The 16,766-nt window shown below is 41.5% G+C and overlaps 1 protein-coding gene across 1 annotated transcript in view; it reads right to left on the reverse strand.

The window, feature by feature from the left end:
- PDE6D (phosphodiesterase 6D) overlaps positions 1-16,735 on the reverse strand; it is a 54,549-nt gene extending 37,814 nt beyond the window's left edge. Inside the window, exon 1 of the mRNA XM_025463425.3 lies at positions 16,342-16,735. Within this exon, the coding sequence (XP_025319210.1) occupies positions 16,342-16,391 (50 nt within the window). The 5' untranslated portion in view covers positions 16,392-16,735. The remainder of the gene's footprint in view (positions 1-16,341) is intronic.
- Between the last annotated feature and the right edge of the window lie 31 nt (positions 16,736-16,766).

Genomic DNA, 16,766 nt, shown 5'->3' on the forward strand with positions numbered 1-16,766 from the left:
ATATCTTTGTGAGGACAGATCTCCAGAGCTAGAAGAGCTAAGGGAACTGATTAAGACAACGAGAAAGGCAGCCAGATCCCCAAATATGCCATGGAAGTGGTCTTTCTGGCTTTCTAACAATGTTCTCCTAGGGTATGGTCAGCAGAGAATGAGGATGATGTACTGAGTTACTTACTGATGCTGTACTGATCTACAATGGAAACATTTCATTTATGGTAATAAAACTTCCCTAAAAATTACATTCAAATATTATTCGAGTTTAAATATTTCAAAATAATGATATCCTTCACATGATATCCTATGTATCTGCATATTTAAAGGTAGACCTGGGATGCCAGGGTGGCTCAGCAGTTGAAAGCCTGCCTTTGGCTCAGGTCGTGATGCTGGAGTCCTGGGATCCCATCCCATGTCGGGCTCCCTGCGTGGAGCCTGCTCCTCCCTCTGCCTGTGTCTCTGCCTCTCTCTGTGTGTCTCTCATGAATAGATAAAATCTTAAAAAAAAAAAACAAAAAAAACTGCTTTTCTAGTTTCCAATGATACCATGAATCCTTATTTGAAGGGGATTCAAGACCTTACAATTTGCTTTGAAGAACTGAAAATCTGCAGTGTTGCAAGCAATCTAAGATTATGTTAATTGATACAGAAGGCTAATTTGTCACAAAGTTTTGATAAAGCTTCTTACCCTATTCAGAAGATACCGAAGGAAATGAGAAAGTCTCAGGCAGGGGATGCATTTGGCAGTAGGGTCCATATTATGACATGGAGAAATGCTTTGATTTGAAGGGGGGGGGTTAGTTATTATTTTTTTAATAAAGATTTTCATTTATTTATTCATGACACACACACACACACACACACACACACACACACAGATGGAGAGACACAGGCAGAGAGAGAAGCAGGCTCCATGAGGGAGCACGGCATGGGACTCGATTCCGGGACTCCAGGATCATGCCCTGGGCCAAAGGCAGGCGCTCAATTGCTAAGCCACCCAGGCATCACAGGGGTTAGTATTTGAAATCAATCCTAGCCAAACTAGATTTGCTCATGAAACCTAGTTCTGAGACACGAGATGATCTTTCTGCAGACATTAAGTTTTGCATAATCAGCAAGATCAAAACTATCATTTCTCAGAAACCTACATGAATGATTTACTAATATATATCTGGCTCATTAAAGAGCCAAAGGAGTGATGTTCAGAGACAGTGATGAGGAAAAGTCTATGTCATGGGGGAGTAATGTTATTATAGTACTCCTTTTCCCTTTATCATTCCCCGCCCCCCGCCGCCCCCCGCAAGCCTCCAAAGAGAGGTACTACTGTCATTCATTTCCCCCGTTTTCTGGTATAGTCAAGTTAACCATCTCATTCACTGAAGTTCTACTGTGTATCAGGCACAAGCTATTTTGAAGATTTTATAGTAGTGTTGCCAAAAATGTGATCCATAGACGAGTGGTGCTGGTTTGTGAATTGTGTTACCAGTTTGTGACAAGTGTTTAAAAACTTTAATAGCAATTAAGCAGAGTAATTTGTGGATTTTCATAAAACTTTTTGGCTTTTATTTTGTATGTCATTTTGTTTATTTTATGAAAATATTGGTCTGTGAAGGACTAGAAGTAAAAACCTGGATCTTGGGATCCCTGGGTGGCGCAGCGGTTTGGCGCCTGCCTTTGGCCCAGGGCGCGATCCTGGAGACCCGGGATCGAATCCCACGTCGGGCTCCCGGTGCATGGAGCCTGCTTCTCCCTCTGCCTGTGTCTCTGCCTCTCTCTCTCTCTGTGACTATCATAAATAAATAAAAATTAAAAAAAAAATTAAAAAAAAAAAAACCTGGATCTTTACCAGTGACAGTTCAAGAGCATTGTTCTAGATTGAAAGATAAGACCTCTGGTCTTGATACGGTCTCAGTATAATCTTGATAGGTCTCAGTATAATCCTATATGACTGTCCAAAAAAAAAGTCCTTCCATTTTCAGACCTACATATTTCTGAGGGACATATAAAGTTCAGGCTTTGTAAACATGATTGAGGAATGTTGATTTTTTTTAAAAAAGGGGGGTGGTTCTGAGTTAATAATAGGTGAAAAAAAGAACAGAAAAGGGTGAGATATGAAGGTAGTATCAAGCAAGTAGAAAGGACAGTTTGATAAAGAACAGCAACTCAACAGGCAACCAGGAGTGCTATATGTGCTATATGCCTGGGGTAATGAAGTCAAGAGGGTAAATTAAGGTTTGTGGGAGGAAGAAAGACACTGAGTCTAGTCTCTGCCATCCATTGCATTCTTCAAAATCACGTTCTACTCCAGTCCCTAGAGGCACCTATCCTCCAACCATGCCTAGTTACTGCATTTCCCAAAGATGGTATATTCTTGTGCTTCAGTGGTTAGAACACACTGCTCTACTCTGCCTAGAACATGTATCCCACTCCCAGGACGCTCCCTAAAGCCATGTCAACCTCCTTTCTTTTCTTTTCTTTTTTTTAAAGATTTTATTTATTCATGACAGACACACACACACACACACACACACACACACACACAGAGGCAGAGACACAACACAGGCAGAGGGAGAAGCAGGCTCCATGTAGGGAGCCTGATGTGGACTCGATCCCGGGTCTCCAGGATCACACCCCGGGCTGAAGGTGGCACTAAACTGCTGGGCCACTGGGGCTGCCCTCAACCTCCTATCTAATTGTGGTCCCTGATACACCCTGAGGCAAAGCTATCTGATCCCTCCTCAGTGTACTTATAGATTTGTGTACCCCTGCATTCGAAGTACTTATAAGAACAGAAGACAAATTTGCAAGTCAAATTCCATTGGCACATTATTTTTATCCCTTCTCAGTGCTCTGCACATAACTGACACTCAAATGTGTGTTGAACCACAATGAGTATCAGAGAGAAGTCAGGGGGGTTGACTAGAATTCTCCGTCTCAGGCTGAGCAACCAGAAAGGAAGGTTCATTGAAGAGTGTCCAGGAGCCAAACATGGAGAACTGCTCATTCAGGATTCAGAAGGCTGTGGAAAGGGCAACTTAGAACTGGAGCTTGGCAAACTCAACCAACCAACCAACCAACCCACCCACCCACCCCCATTCTCCCTAAGGAGAACAGCTAAGTCAGTCAGCCAAATTGCCGGAAAAAACACATTAGAATTTAAAAGCCCATTCTACATGAAGTTGAATTCATGACTTGGCAGAGTATCTGTAAATTATATATGGGCATGCGGTTCATTACCTATAGTTTGAGGAATTTCAAGGTAAGTAGAATTTCCAGGCAAAGTGGCTGACTCAGCACACTGATGTATGCTAATGTCTGTCTACCGAGGCAGACCAGAGCAATAGGAGGCAAAGCATTAACATCAAGGTCACAGGCATGAAGAAAAACCTCTCTTCTCATTCCTACCCTGGAAGCAGCTGTAATGACTAGCAATAAACAAAGGGAGTCTCTATTTGGTGGTATCCTACGCATTTTCATCACAGGAATGCCTTTTCTTTTTCTTTTTCTCTTTCTTTCTTTCTTTTTTTTTTTTAAGGAATGCCTTTCTTTGCTCTGCTTTCCTAGTTTTGGGTTGTGGCCTTTTCTTTTTCTTCTTCTGGCTCTCTTTTAACACGCTGCTTTTATGATCTCTCCCCTCTCAAACTCTCTCCTCCTTTCTCACTTTCTGAACTCATTTCCTTTTCTTACTCCTACCTTCATTTAAAAAAATATTAAAATTTTTAAAATAAAGATTTATTTATTTATTCATGAGAGACACAGATTGAGAGGAGAGGCAGAGACATAGGCAGAGGGAGAAACAGGCTCCATGCAGGGAGTCCGATGCGGGACTCGATCCCGGATCCGGGGATCACAACCTGAGCCAAAGGCAGGCGCCCAACCGCTAAGCCACCCAGCCGTCCCTAATTTTTAAGTACTCTCTACACCCAACATGGGGCTTGAACTCGCTACACTGAGGTTCAGAGTCGTGTGCTCTACTGGCTGAGCCAACCAAGGCACCTCGAAACCTTCTTTAATTCTGAAATATCATTTCTTTCAAAGCCCTCCTTCTAGGCTTTTCCTGTACTAGCACTGGTTATAGAGAGCATCCTGTGTGAATCCTCATTCTTGAGAACCAATTCTAATTCATGGAAGCTAACACATCTTTCTCTGCCCAATAATCGCCTAGTGATTTTCTCTGTGGTATTTTTCTTATTTATGGGGGATGAGGTGGGAAAATACAAATGGATCCCTGAGAAACCAGGGTTTAGTATCTTTGAAACATTAGATGCAGCACTGTAATCAGTGATGATACCCCTGTGAAATAATACTCTGGCCCTGGCAAAGGCACTGTGCTTGGAAAGCATACAATCAAAATTCAAACTGGCCTGGGAAACAGTGAAGGCAAGTAATTTAGTAATGAGAAAAAGATCACTATTTGAAAGTTTACACGGTCTTCTCACCAGCAAAGTCAAATGAAATCTTTTTTCTTCTCATAGGTCTGTTACTCTACTGATGTGTATAATTATGTGCCTGAAACTGGTCAGAAACAAGCCAGAACAAACATAGCCATAGAGATAATACAAGGCCCTTCCTTGTATACAAGGATGTGTTCCTAAATGCATGTCACTATTTTTTTTTTTCCAGTCACTATTTCTTATGTTATTTGGAGGCATAGGGATATTGTTTGGAATCCTATCAAATGCCACATTCAGAGATCTGTGCATTTTACCTAGTTTTAAAAAATGCTACAGCACTGAGACGGAAATCAACTTCTTCAAGTTAGAATCCTCTTAAAAAAAAAAAAGCAAAGCTGGAGATGATTTTGGTTTTCAAATGGGACATGTGTTTTCATGTAGAAGGCTTCCTTTGCTATCACTCCAACAGCTACTACTTCCCAGCATTGTGAAAAAAGGCTTCAGATGTGTAAGCTGGAGTAAAAAAGAACCACTAAAACTCTGGCTTTATCAATACCCTGGAACATGAAGCCTATAAATTTGCAAAATAGAAACCAACCCTGAACTTTAAAATAAAGATAAATAATTGAAATAATGCTAGTAAGCACAATACATTTGTAGAGTTATGGTTTTTTTTTTTTAATTTTTATTTATTTATAATAGTCACAGAGAGAGAGAGAGGGAGGCAGAGACATAGGCAGAGGGAGAAGCAGGCTCCATGCACTGGGAGCCCAATGTGGGATTCGATCCCGGGTCTCCAGGATCGCGCCCTGGGCCAAAGGCAGGCGCTAAACCGCTGCGCCACCCAGGGATCCCGAGTTATGGTTTTTAAAGTGAGTTGGCATATAACTATTTCACTCAAATTTCGGAATCTCTCTGTAAAGGAGACAATGCAAGCATTTTCCTTGTTTTACAGATGTTAAGCAACTTGCACAAAGTCAATAGCTTATATATGTGATTTTCATTCTTTCTTTTAAATTAAGCAATCTCTATGCCCAACATGGGGCTCAAACTCATGATCCCAACATTAAGAATCATACAATTCACTGAATGAGCCAGCCAGACACCCCAGTGATTTTCATTCTTTAATAAAGATCTCTCTACCTACTCAAGCTATTTCACTGATCCCTGCTTTCCTAGATCACCAGATTTCTTGAAAAAGTAAGCTATTCTTGATGACTTTATTTCATCTATTACTCATTTTCTAATCCTGGCATATTATTGTTTCCTCAAGTGTTGGCTACTCTCAAAAAGATCAACGATCTATAAGGTAGGGACTCTCAATAAAAAAATTGAGTGAATGAACAGAATTTCCAACAACTCCAAGGACTTGCTTTTGACCCTCCTTCCTCCTCATTCTTGATCCCAAATCCCCTCAAAATACTTTCTTCCTACATGTTTCATGTCATTTTCCTTCCTCTGTGACTCTCCAGTGTCTTGAAAATTAAACTACTCAACACCTACTCATCACCTCTCAAGATCCTTTTCCAATGACAATTCTGAAATCTTCCATAACACCTCCAGCAGTAGTCATTCTTCCTCTGAGGTTCCAAAGCACATTATGCTACTTAGGCACTTATCACAGTGTGTTCTGATTGTTATGGTCTCTTTCTCTCTCCCTTATACAATAACAGTTTTTTGGATATGAAAACTGGTTTATCATTTTTTATTTTTTTAAAGATCTTATTTATTTATTCATGAAAGAGAAAGAGAGACAGTGAGAGAAAGAGAGAGAGTTAGGCAGAGACATAGGTAGAGGGAGAAGCCGGCTCCAAGCAAGGAACCCGATACGGGACTCGATCCCGGATCCTGGGATCACGCCCTCAGCCAAAGGCAGACGCTCAACCACTGAGCCACCCAGGCATCCCTGTACTGGGTTTTCAATTTACCTGGCACTTGCACATCCTGCTAACAAGTATCTGAATGAACAGCTAGTAAGTGGCAGCAAAAGGCCAGAGCTCCTTTGCCTTTACTCTGTACAGATGCCTCAAAAGCAAAGGCTTACAGTTAAATTTCTCACCTCTATTTGACGAAAGTGACTAGGTTAGATTCTCAGATTGTTTCTTTAAAAAAAAGTCTTAAATTTAGCCACAACCTGTCCACAAACCATCCTTTCCAAGCAGAACTGTCACTGGAGTAGCAGTGCCACACATGGTACAGTTATGACTCTCCTACAATTTGCCCTATCTATTTTCTAATTGTCATGTGAGGACATGGGGAGGCGGCCATCTGCAAGACAGGAACAGAGTCACCTCCAGGAACCAAATTAGACCAACATATTGTTATTGGACTTTCCAGCCTTTGAACTATTGAAAAATAAATGTCTACTGTCTAAGTTACCTAGTCTGTGGTATTTTGGTATAGCAGCTCCAACATACTAATACATGCTGCTAAAAATTTTGGGAAATGGCTTTTTCAAGTAACTCTAATCCTAAGCTAAACCTTGCTCTCTGGGCAGCCTGGGTGGCTCAGTGGTTTAGCCCCGCCTTCGGCCCAGGGCGTGATCCTGGAGACCCAGATCGAGTCCCACATTGGGCTCCCTGCGTGGAGTCTGCCTCTCTCTCTGTCTCTCATGAATAAGTAAATAAAATCTTACAAAAAAAAAAAAATCCCCACAATCCCACCACACAATGGCTTAAAAATAAATAAATAAATAAATAAATAAATAAACAAACAAACCAACCTTGCTCTCTGTAACTGAGAACTGAGGGAAAACAAAGAAGGATATAGAAGATATGACCACAAAAGAAGAGAATATTTTCAGGTGAAATCTGTGACTTATACACTGAGAAACATTTTTAAACTCAAAAAATACAGAAAAAAATTCTCTAGAGAGGCATCATAGTACACTATAGAAAACAACAGTATACAGAAAGATAAACTAAGGTTTAAATTAAAGTTCTGCCTTTATCTAAGGGATAACCTCATCAATCCTTAATATTCCATTTATAAAGTGAGGATAGAAATATACAGAGTTGAAAAAAAAAAGAAATATACAGAGTTGTAGAGTTGTTGTGATAATATAATAATTTATCAAAGTACTTTGAAAAACTGAAAAAGACTATAGGGATGTCATATTATTAGGCCATCCCTTTTCTTCTTGTGGCTATATTTAAAGTTTTATTAGAGTTATCAGTTTAGTTTTTTAGACTTTATCTAAATTCAGAGACAATAATTGCTCTCATGATCTGAAGCAGTGGATCTACAATGCACGAAACAGAATGCTTCATCAATACTGAGTATCTAAGAAAACAGTTATCTAAAAAAATGGAATTGATGTCTTGCTTTTAATTACATCAAATTACAAAAAATGTTTTGCCTATATTAGGTGTAGTACATATCTGAATAAAACACTTGCTAAAAGAATTGTCAATTAAGAATGATTGTCACTGAATCAAAGAATTGTGTTGGAAAAGGATTTGAGTCCTTCTGGAGATTATCTACTCTAACACCTGATCTGCTGCACACATAATTTCCCTCTGAAATACTTTTGATGGACAGGTGCATCCACTTGCTGCTTAAAATACTTTCTGGAAGATTTTTTTTTTCTTCAGGTAACTCTAATTGTTAGAAACTGGGCTAAATAAACTTTGTCCCCTAGAATGTCTACTCTTGAGTCTTGTACTTCTCTGAGAGCCACATAGAATGTATTTAATTTTTTCTCTTTAGAACAGTTTTTTAAACTTTAGCGGAGAACACTCACATGACAACCCTTGCTTAATTCTTCCTCTTCAGGTCAAACATTAACCATTTTCAGGACTATTGTATGCCTGAGTTTCCAGTGCCTCTCCTTTGGACTAGCTGCACTTAGCCATGACCCCCTCATTGAAGATCAAACAAGTTCCTTATGTGTGGGACTGTTAACTTCTTTGCCAATCACTGAGATCTTTATGGATATTAGACTGTAAGAAAATACACTTGCTTTTCCTCTCGGTCTCAAAATTATCAAGTTAAAAGCAAAAAAAAAAAAAAGAATGGTACTCTTAAAATCTTGAAAATTTGAGTTTTTAGTATTCAAGTAATGGTTGGAACCACGAGATTATTCTAGATGGCCTTTACACTACCTTTCAGGGACGCCTGGGTGGCTCAGCGGTTGAGTGTCTGCCTTTGGCTCAGGGTGCGATCCCAGAGGTCTGGGATTGAATCCCACATCAAGCTCTCTGCACGAAGCCTGCTTCTCCTCCTTCTTCCTGTGTCTCTGCCTCTCTGTTTCTCTTACAAATAAACAAATCTTAAAAAACCCCACAAAACTACCTTTCAACGATGTTAAAGCTCAGGAATAGAGATAGGTCTATACATTTAGAAGTCAAGTCCTCTGTCATAGGGATTTGAGGATGCAGAGTTCTGACAAGGGAGGCCTGTGAATCTAAAGGGAGGTCAAGCTTAGTAAGAACCTAGAACTGGGGCAGCTCGGGTGGCTCAGCAGTTTTGCACCGCCTTCAGCCCAGGGTATGATCCTGGAGACCCAGGATCAAGTCCCAAGTCAGGCTCCCTGCATGGAGCCTGCTTCTCCCTCTGCCTGTGTCTCTGCCTCTCTTTCTCTCTGTGTCTCTCATGAATAAATAAAATCTTAAAAAAAAAAAAAAAAAAAAAGAATCTAGAACTACCAAACCTCAGCACCACTGCTAGTCCTTTATCGAATACAGTGACAATACAGGCAGAATTTTTCATGGGAGTCTTACCATGTTCTGTTCCATTTCTCCAGAAGTTACTATAATGTTTCACTATAAACCATATACAGAATTCTGAAAGAAATTTAGAAGATCTGAAGAAGACTGTATCTAATTATATTCCAAACTCCTCCCCAAAACGTGAAAGCAGGAATGCCCATTTAAAGATCTTAAATTAACGGGCAGCCTGGGTGGCTCAGTAGTTTAGCGCCGCCTTTGGCCTAGGGTGTGATACTGGAGACCCTGGGTTGAGTCCCATGTTGGGCTCCCTGCATGGAGCCTGCTTCTCCCTCTGCCTGTGTCTCTGCCTGTGTCTCGCTCTGTGTGTCTCTCATGAATAAATAAAATCTTAAAAAAAAAAAAACATGATAAATAGGACATCCCTTCATTTAATATATTCAGGATAACAATAATAACTTCTCATCCTGGAGAACACACTACACGAAGTTTATTACTGTACAATCTGTGATCAACAGTGTTCATTGGCTTTATGAGTGTTGTGTTTTGACTGCTTTGCTAGAGTTTGAGCTGATAAACAAAAACTGTATTTTAGAAAATCATAAACCTCAAACTCATTTTTATTTTTATTTATTTATTTTTTTAAATTTTTATTTATTTATGATAGTCACAGAGAGAGAGAGAGAGAGAGGCAGAGACTCAGGCAGAGGGAGAAGCAGGCTCCATGCACTGGGAGCCCGATGTGGGATTCGATCCCGGGTCTCCAGGATCGCGCCCTGGGCCAAAGGCAGGCGCCAAACCGCTGCGCCACCCAGGGATCCCTCAAACTCATTTTTAATACTTGGCCAAGACATCTATTAGAGAATACTGACATTCAAGAAAAGTTCAACAGTCTCCTATTTTTAATAAAGAAATCTAAGTGAACAGAAGATTTAAAGCCAACTATTTTTGACTGGAAGTAAAGTTAAAGATCAAGGTGCTATGAGAAAGAGCATATGGGGGATCCAGGACCAAACTATGGAAAGGGAATGCAAGAACACATAAAAGGTACTTTTAGAAACCTTCTGAGCCAAATTAGTTTCTTTTCTGATAAGTTGTCATAAATTGAAATGTAATTAGTTCCTAAGAAACAAGATAAACACTAGGCATACATCAGTGCTTATTAATTAAACCATTTCCTCAAAGAGGCAAAACAGAAGTATTATAGTTTCTCAGTAAGACAATGTAACAGTACGAAGGCCCTGGTTTATCTCAGAAAAAAACTGGCTTTGCAGCAATATTACCACTGTTATTGTTATAATGTTAAAAATTACTAATAAAACAAATAATAACATAGCTAACATTTATTATTTACTATGGGCCAGGTTTTACATACAGTCTCATGTAATTCTCATAAACACTCTGAGGAAATTATATGGCCACTGAGGTTTAGAGTTTGAATGTTCTGTCCAGGATAACAATGGTAGAGGCACTAAGTTCGAACCCAGAGTCCATACTTTTAACCACTGCACTCTTAACTACTGCTCTATGCTCTGCTGCAGTTATACATAAACTTTCTCCATAAAACCTATTCACACACAGCAAGTGAAGTGTCCCTTTCCCCCAAACAGCTGCCAATACTGAATGTTATCAATCGATTTTTATTGATTATTTATAGTAGGCTCAAGCCTCATTTGGAGCTGGAATTCACAACCTCAAATCAAGAGTCACATGTTCTACTGACTTAGCCAACCAGGGACCCCTATTATCAACCTTTAAAATTTTTGTCAATTAATTGGGAAAAAAAAGAGTCTATTAAGGTTGAATATCTCTTAAGTTTATTCATTGGCTATTTGTAGTTTTCTTCTGTGAACTCTTTGTTCATATCCTTTGTCCATTTTGAGTCAAACGTTTATTTTATGGATTTGTAGGCAGTCATTTATTTTTATTTTTATTTATTTATTTATTATTTATTTTAAATTTTTATTTATTTATGATAGTCACAGAAAGAGAGAGAGAGAGAGAGAGAGAGAGAGAGGCAGAGACATAGGCAGAGGGAGAAGCAGGCTTCATGCACTGAGAGCCCGACGTGGGATTCGATCCCGGGTCTCCAAGATCGTGCCCTGGGCCAAAGGCAGGTGCCAAACCGCTGCGCCACCCAGGGATCCCTATTTTTATTTTTAAAAGGTTTTACTTATTTATTTGAGAGAGAGAGAGAGAGAGAGAGAGAGAGGCAGGGCAGGCAGAATCTTAAGCAGACATGGAGCTTTATCTCATGACTCTGAGATCAAGACCTGAGCCAAAATCAAGAGTTGATGCTTAACTGACTAAGTCATCCAGGCGCTCCTTAAAGATTTTAAGAAATCTCTACACTCAACATGGGGCTCGAACTCACAACCCTGAGATTAAGAGCCACATGTTCTACCAACTGAGCCAGTCAGGGGCCCCTGTAGGCAGTCATTTATTTTCTAGATATTATATTAACTTCTGCAGTATAAGTAAATAGGGGCAATTAGCTAATCATCAGAGAAAAAGTTAAATCACTACTTCATACCTTAGACTCAAGCAAATCCCAGATGGAGTAAAATAATAAAATTATAAAAGCATAGTTTTTCTTATGGTAGCCTGCAGTTTCTTGATATTAATAAAGCTGTATATAGCTATAAATATGTATATATTAAAACTATTCTCACAGTTGAAAATCAATGTCTAATTTTTTACTTCTCCAAAACTTATTTACTAATAACCCATTGATGACTAGACTTACTAATATAAAGTCAATTAACCTGTATTTTATATATGTATTATGTACCATATTCTTTTTTTTTTTTTTAAAGATTTTACCTATTTATTCATGAGAGAGAGAGAGAGAGAGAGAGAGAGACGCAGAGACACAGGCAGAGGGAGAAGCAGGCCCCATGCAAGGAGCCCGATGTGGGACTCCATCCCGGGTCTCCAAGATCACACCCTGGGCTGAAGGCTGTGCTAAACTGCTGAGCCACCCGGGCTGCCCTATGTACCAGATTCTTACAATAAAATAAGTTGGAAGAAAAATGTTATTAAGAAAATCATGAGAGAAAACATATTTACAATACTGTAAAACCATACTCTATACTGTAGTTACTGAAAAAATTCTTGTCAGTGGACCTGTATGTAAACCAGTTTTGTTCAAGCGTCAACTATATTTGTGGTGAGGAAGAGCAGTTTGAATAGGCAAAACAGTGCATTATACAGACTACACTAGAACACTGTGTAAGAGGACTGTGACAAATCTATGTCATGGAAAGCAATGAAAAGTAATTATCTTTGGAAATTATGAATATGGTAAACTTATTATTAAGGGAAAAAATAAGTTAAGAAATAATGCTTATGATTTAATTTTTATAAAAGCAAATACATTAGCTACACTGGAAGACTACATTAAAAAAAATCAAAAAGGTGGGACGCCTGGGTGGCTCAGTGGTTAAGCATTTGCCTTCAGCTCAGTGCGTGATCTCGGAGTTTCGGGATTGAGTCCCACATCGGGCTCCCTGCATGGAGCCTGCTTCTCCCTCTGCCTGTGTCTCTGCCTCTCTCTCTGTGTCTCTCATGAATAAATAAGATTTTTAAAGGTCATTTCTGGGTGGCTAGAGTATGTAACAGAAAAAATAAATACCATTTTATTTTATTTTTAAAAAGATTTTATGTATTTATTAGAGATGGGGAGAGAGATGGGCGGGGGGGGGGTGGGGCGCACAGACACAGGCAGAGGGGGAAGCAGGCCCCATGCAAGGAGCCTGATGTGGGACTGGATCTCCAGTCTCCAGGATCACGCCTTGGGCTGAAGGCAGCGCTAAACAGTTAAGCCACCAGGGCTGCCCCAAATACCATTTTAAAACAGCACAAGAAGTTAGATTTCTACCACATATCATTTGTGTAAAAACATTTCAGGTGGAAATGAAAACATAGAATATTTAATTTTAGGATAAGGAAGGTCTAGTTTTATTTAGTTATAACAATTCATTTAATCTGTATTGCAAACCTATGTAGTAGATACTATGATTTTTATCCATTTGAATATTAAAGAAATGGATGGAAAGGGAGTTGAGTGACTTGCCCAAGGTCAGGAAGGTCTTCTTAAGACACAAAATACAGGAGTACCTGGGTGGCTCAGTTGCTTTAGCATCGGGGACTCTTTATTTTGGCTAAGGTCATGATCTCAAGGTGGTACTGAGCTCCATCTTGTGCTTTGCATCAGCCAGTCTGCTTGAGATTCTCTCCCTCTCCCTCTCTCTCTCTGCCCCTCCACCTGATTCCATGTGTGTGTGGAGAATGTGCATGCCCATGTGCCCTCTCTCTCTCAAAAAAAGAAATAAATCTTTAAGACACAAAATGCAGAAGCCATATGGAAAATGCTGATGAATTTGAAATGATAATTTAAAATTTGTTCAACAGGGTGGCCTGGGTGACTCAGTCAGTTAAGCATCTGTCTTCAGAGTCCTGGGATGAAGTCCCTCTCCCTCTGGCCTTCCCTCATGCTCATGCTCTCTCTCAATATAACATCCTTAAAAATAAATAAATAAATAAATAAATAAATAAATAAATAAATAAATAAAATTTGTTCAACTAAAAAGGAGATGAACAATATATTGATGGAAAATATTTGCAACATACAGAACAGGCAAATGATATTAAGGCACACACACAAACCAGTAAGTAAAAAATTCAATAGTAAAATGGGCAAAAAACAAAATCAACAAGTGATTCACAGAAAAGGAACTGCCAAACAGAAGATTTTGCAACTTCTCTAACAATAATAAGAGCTAATATATAATGTTTACTAGGCATCAGGTGCTTTTCTAAATGCTTCAGCTATCAACTCATTCAATCTTCATAACAACCCTATGAGATAAGTACTATTTTTAACCCCATTTACAGATGAGGAAATTGAGGCTGAGGTTAAATGAGTTGCTCAGGGACAACCAAGAGTGTAGGGCTGGGATTCCAACACAGAACAGCTCTACAGTCCAGAATTCTTCTTAACCACTATGCTCTATTACCTGTCCAGGGATCTAGATATCCAGGGAAATACAAATTAAAATAAGGTATCACTTGTCTAAATTGGCAAAAATATAAAAGACAGAGTCAATGTGGAACTGAGCACTGTCAACATCGCTGGTAGGAGACTCTAATGGTGCTTTCTTTTGGTAGAAAAAAACTCTTACAGAAACAGATTCAATGAAAGTTCAGAAAAACAATTTACCCAATAAAAAAGGTGGACAATAAGCAGTTTGTTTTACTAAAAGATTGTGTTTTCCTGAAGGTAGTAGCAAATTCTAGAACTCCTTTCCTTTCTCTCTTAATCCTCAGATGTCAATAAAGGCTACCAGAGGATGAGCATCCTCTTGCTCCCATGCTAACTTTTTTATGCGGCTGCTTCCCTTGAGATTTAATCAGCTCAGGTCAAACCTTCTCTGAAAGCCTGTTTCTTAATACACTAACGTCATCATTGAACTGGTTAATTCACCTGATGATGATTTCTACTCTTTTCCACATGTGTCCCTTAACCTCTTTCTCAACAGCTTCAAGAGCCCAGACTGAGGTAAGAAGTTTCTTTGTTTGAAAACCATTAAAAAGATTCTTTCTTGTTTTCAGCAGTATGTTAATTCCAATTGGACCAAAAACGTTGCTTCTGAAATCTCTCAATTCCCCAGTCTCTGATTTTACTATCTACAGTATACATGTAACTAACAATACAAATTACTTAGGGGAAAAATAAAATCCATGTCACAGCTTTTCTAAGACTTCAGCCATCCCTATTTACTTATAGGTGCCATTATGAAAAAAGACACCGAAAGGTACACGAAGCTATAAAAAGAGGCTTTTACTAAACTTTACCACGAATGACCTTATGCCTAGTGTATAATGCCTTCCGTTTTTTTTCAAAAGAAGCATAGCAGATCAGCTTCCATTTGAAACTTTTCATTTGTATATCTAAAATGTCCTGTAACTTTTTTGTTGTTGTTGTTGTTGTTGCATTTTGGGTTCTAAAATTTACTACCAACTTGCTTTCTGACTGTGAAAAGCAATTAAAATTTCCAGCGGTGAAATGGGCATCGTGAAAACACAAAGGCAGCTCAGAGAACAGTGCTTCACTAAATCTCCTTTGGGGGGGTGGGGGGAGACCTAAAGTGATGACTACAACTTCACGGAGAGAAGAATTTGAGAACGTTCCATTTTGTACGCACGGGATGTAAAAAGAGATTTAAGCTCAGCAGGAAAATGTGAAATTGGAATGTCCAGGTTTGCCTATTTTTCATCCGCATCCTATGGTCACAGACAGACACTCCATTTAAACACGAGGCTTCCTAATACGTTAAAGAGAGAAAGAAGGTTGCACAAGCGGCACCACAACAGGCCAGGCCTGGGGCAATGATTTCTAGATCCTGCTAAATCCTACCGTGTCCCCAAAGTAATCAAATAATTGCTGGACAGCTCCACCTGGTCTCCGCGTGAACCTCACAAACGCAAGCGCGCAGATACCTTTGCCAGGAGTCCCGGTGCAAAACCAAAACACCTCAAGGCATCTCACGCTCGAGTGCAGGGTCCTCACTTCGCTGGACAGAAAAGTGAAAGGCTGAGAGAGAAGCTGCCACCATCCAGTGCCTCACAAGGCCAAGAGAGTGTTAAGATGAGGTGGATCCCGGGCTTCTCTTGGCCCACCTTCCTCTCTGCTCCAGCCCTGGAAGGAGCCACAAGTGAGGCAGAGAAGTTGTGGAAACAAGGAGGGGGTGGCGTAGAGGGGGGGACGGGGGAACCCGGGAGAGTTCAGCACAAGCATTTGCATTTGTCCCACCCAAGGTCACTCGCTCCGAGTCACTTTTCCCTGCTCCCCCGGGGCCTTCCCGCCAAACGGGCTGCAGGGCTGCGAGGCCAGCCCCCCGCGCCCCTCGGCCCTCCCTGCGGGCCGCAGCCCCCCTTCTGGCCTCCGGGCGCGGGCCGAGGCTCGGACCCAAGCCGGCCTCACCGCCACGCGTTTCCGACGCCCGCCGCGTCTCCCAGCCCAATTCGGACAGGGGCTCCTCCACTCCAGCCCCCGGCTCCCGGCAACGTCTCCTTCCTCCCTCAGGACGCCCCCTGCCCCGCCTCCAGTACCCGGTCCCGCCGGGGGGACCGGGACGCCGTTCCCTCGGTCCCCTCCGTCCCCTCCCGCCGCGCTCCCGTCCCGAGCCCAGCAGGCGCGGCCCCCGCCCCCGGCCCGTCTCCTCCGCCAGCGGCCGCCCCCCAAGTCCTCCCGGCCCCGCCCCGCCCCACTCCCGGGCGGATACAGTTTGAAGCCCTTCAGGATCTCCCTGGCCCTCTCGTCCTTGGCTGACATGATGCGGCGGCCGCCGCCCGCGGCTCTCCCACGCTGGCCCGGCGGAGCCTCGCAGACGGTGCCCAGGAACCGAGGACGGAGCCGCAGCGCGGCCTGGAGACCTCCAGCGAGCAGCGGCAGCGGCCAGACCCGGACCGGCCTCTCCCTCCCCTCAGCTCCCGCTCCTGATCCCTTCTCCTTCCCCCTAGCCTCGGAGCGCCCGCCCCAAAGCCAATGGAAAGCCCTCCTCGCCGATTGGCATCCCGAGCAGCCAATAGAAACATTCAGCGGCTTCGCCGGGGGACGACGAGCGTCAGTGGGAAGGGCCCTCCCCGGGAAGTCCCGTAGGACAAATTTTTCTTTAGGTCTTGTTGCCTAGAGTTTGCCCCAGCGGAG

This window comes from Canis lupus, chromosome 25, assembly GCF_003254725.2.
Source record: "Canis lupus dingo isolate Sandy chromosome 25, ASM325472v2, whole genome shotgun sequence".
NCBI lineage: Eukaryota > Metazoa > Chordata > Mammalia > Carnivora > Canidae > Canis > Canis lupus.